The following is a 1548-nucleotide window of genomic DNA, read 5'->3' as shown; positions in this document are numbered from 1 at the left end:
GTTCTCCACGTTCTCTGTGTTCTCAGTGTTCTCCACGTTCTCTGTGTTCTCTGTGTTCTCAGTGTTCTCAGTGTTCTCCACGTTCTCAGTGTTCTCCACGTTCTCAGTGTTATCCACGTTCTCAGTGTTCTCCACGTTCTCATTGACGCTGCTTTGTTGTGTGTTGTTGGCGTGTTGTTGAGCCTCCATCTTGTTCAGAGCCTGAAGAAGGAAAGATGAACAAATATTAAATTCAATTTGTTTGTTATAAATATTTATATATTTATTGTATTTATTTAAGTTAATTGCAGACTTATTTACAACCTTGAAGTCAGTGCTGTATATACAGGGCAGAGGTCAGCAGTGGCAGCAATCACACACTTTATTCCCAAATAGACGGAGGTCTCCTTTAAAAGCCTCCAATAGAGGCCTGGCCTCACCTGTGTGAGCATTCCCTGCAGACTGAGGTTGTGTTCTCGCAGCGTTTCCATGCTAACTTCCATCTCAGAACACCTGTCCTCCAGGATGCCCTGCTCTGATTGGACGGTGAGCCGCCACGCCTGCAGCTGCTGCTCCAACAGCCTGAAGACAACCACAGAAGAAGAAGAAGATAATGAGGTAGAACCCAGAACGTCTGTGATTGGTTGATTCTGCTCTCTCACCATTTGTCTCTCTGCAGGTTTCTGACTTCAGTGAGCAGAGCCGACGCCTTCACCTGTCGTCAACAACAACAACAACAACCACAACTGTTATATTGGTGTAAAACACGGGTCAAACCTCTGAGGAAAGTTTACAGAGGTCAGAGGTCACCTGCTGAGCTGGTGTCTCCTCGTCAGTCTGCAGAGCTTTAGAGGAAAACGAGCAGGGTGGCAGTTGCACCGAGGCATCGTGGGAAGCTTCTCTGTTGGAGGTGGGACTGTGACTGACAGCTGAGGCAGCCAATTGTGTTGAGGGATCCGAGGGAGGCGGAGCACTGAGAGACAAAATCCTGATTAACGGGAGATTAATGGGACAAAGTTAACGAGTCACGCCTGACTCACCTGTTCTGACTCTCTCCTGGCTCCGCCCACATCCTGTCAACCTCTCTCCGTGTGTATCGCCGTGGCAACAGGGCATGACGAGTGCTGTGCACCAACGAGGACAGAGACTCTCTCCAGGTGGGCTGACAGACACAAACTGAAAGTTAAAAAGTTAACCTGTCTGTAGCTATTAGTCTGTCTTACTACCTGCCTGTCTGTACCTGTGTGTTGTTACCTGTGTATAATTACCTGTTGTTACCTGTGTGTTATTACCTGTGTGTTGTTCTGTGTGTTATTACCTGTGTGTTGTTACGTGTGTTGTTACCTGTGTGCAGAATTCAAGCACTGGATGGTGAGTTTTGTGTTTTCTCGTCTGTCTGTCGGTCAGGAAGCAGCTCTGACACACGTGGACGTTCACACACTTCATACAGCGATACCTGAACACACACACCTGACATAATCCATCACTGGAGTCTAGTTAACTACAGTAGAGTCTAGTTAAACTATAGTAGAGTCTAGTTAAACCACAGTAGAGTCTAGTTAAACCACA

General features: G+C 46.9%; 1 protein-coding gene across 1 annotated transcript in view; it reads right to left on the bottom strand.

Moving 5' to 3' along the window:
* The window catches only part of dytn (dystrotelin), a gene marked incomplete at its 5' end in the record, with an annotated part of 2425 nt that extends 990 nt beyond the window's left edge, over positions 1-1435 (bottom strand). Inside the window, 6 exon segments of the mRNA XM_035677413.1 lie at positions 10-201; positions 420-561; positions 642-694; positions 790-952; positions 1020-1141; positions 1324-1435. Coding sequence (XP_035533306.1) covers positions 10-201; positions 420-561; positions 642-694; positions 790-952; positions 1020-1141; positions 1324-1435 — 784 coding nt within the window.
* Positions 1436-1548: the final 113 nt, after the last annotated feature.

This window comes from Morone saxatilis, unplaced genomic scaffold (genome assembly GCF_004916995.1).
Source record: "Morone saxatilis isolate NCDOM2014 unplaced genomic scaffold, NCSU_SB_2.0 Contig6, whole genome shotgun sequence".
In the NCBI taxonomy this organism is placed as follows: domain Eukaryota; kingdom Metazoa; phylum Chordata; class Actinopteri; family Moronidae; genus Morone; species Morone saxatilis.
Note: the sequence above shows the minus strand (reverse complement) of the source record. Positions and strands in the feature narration are given on the sequence as shown.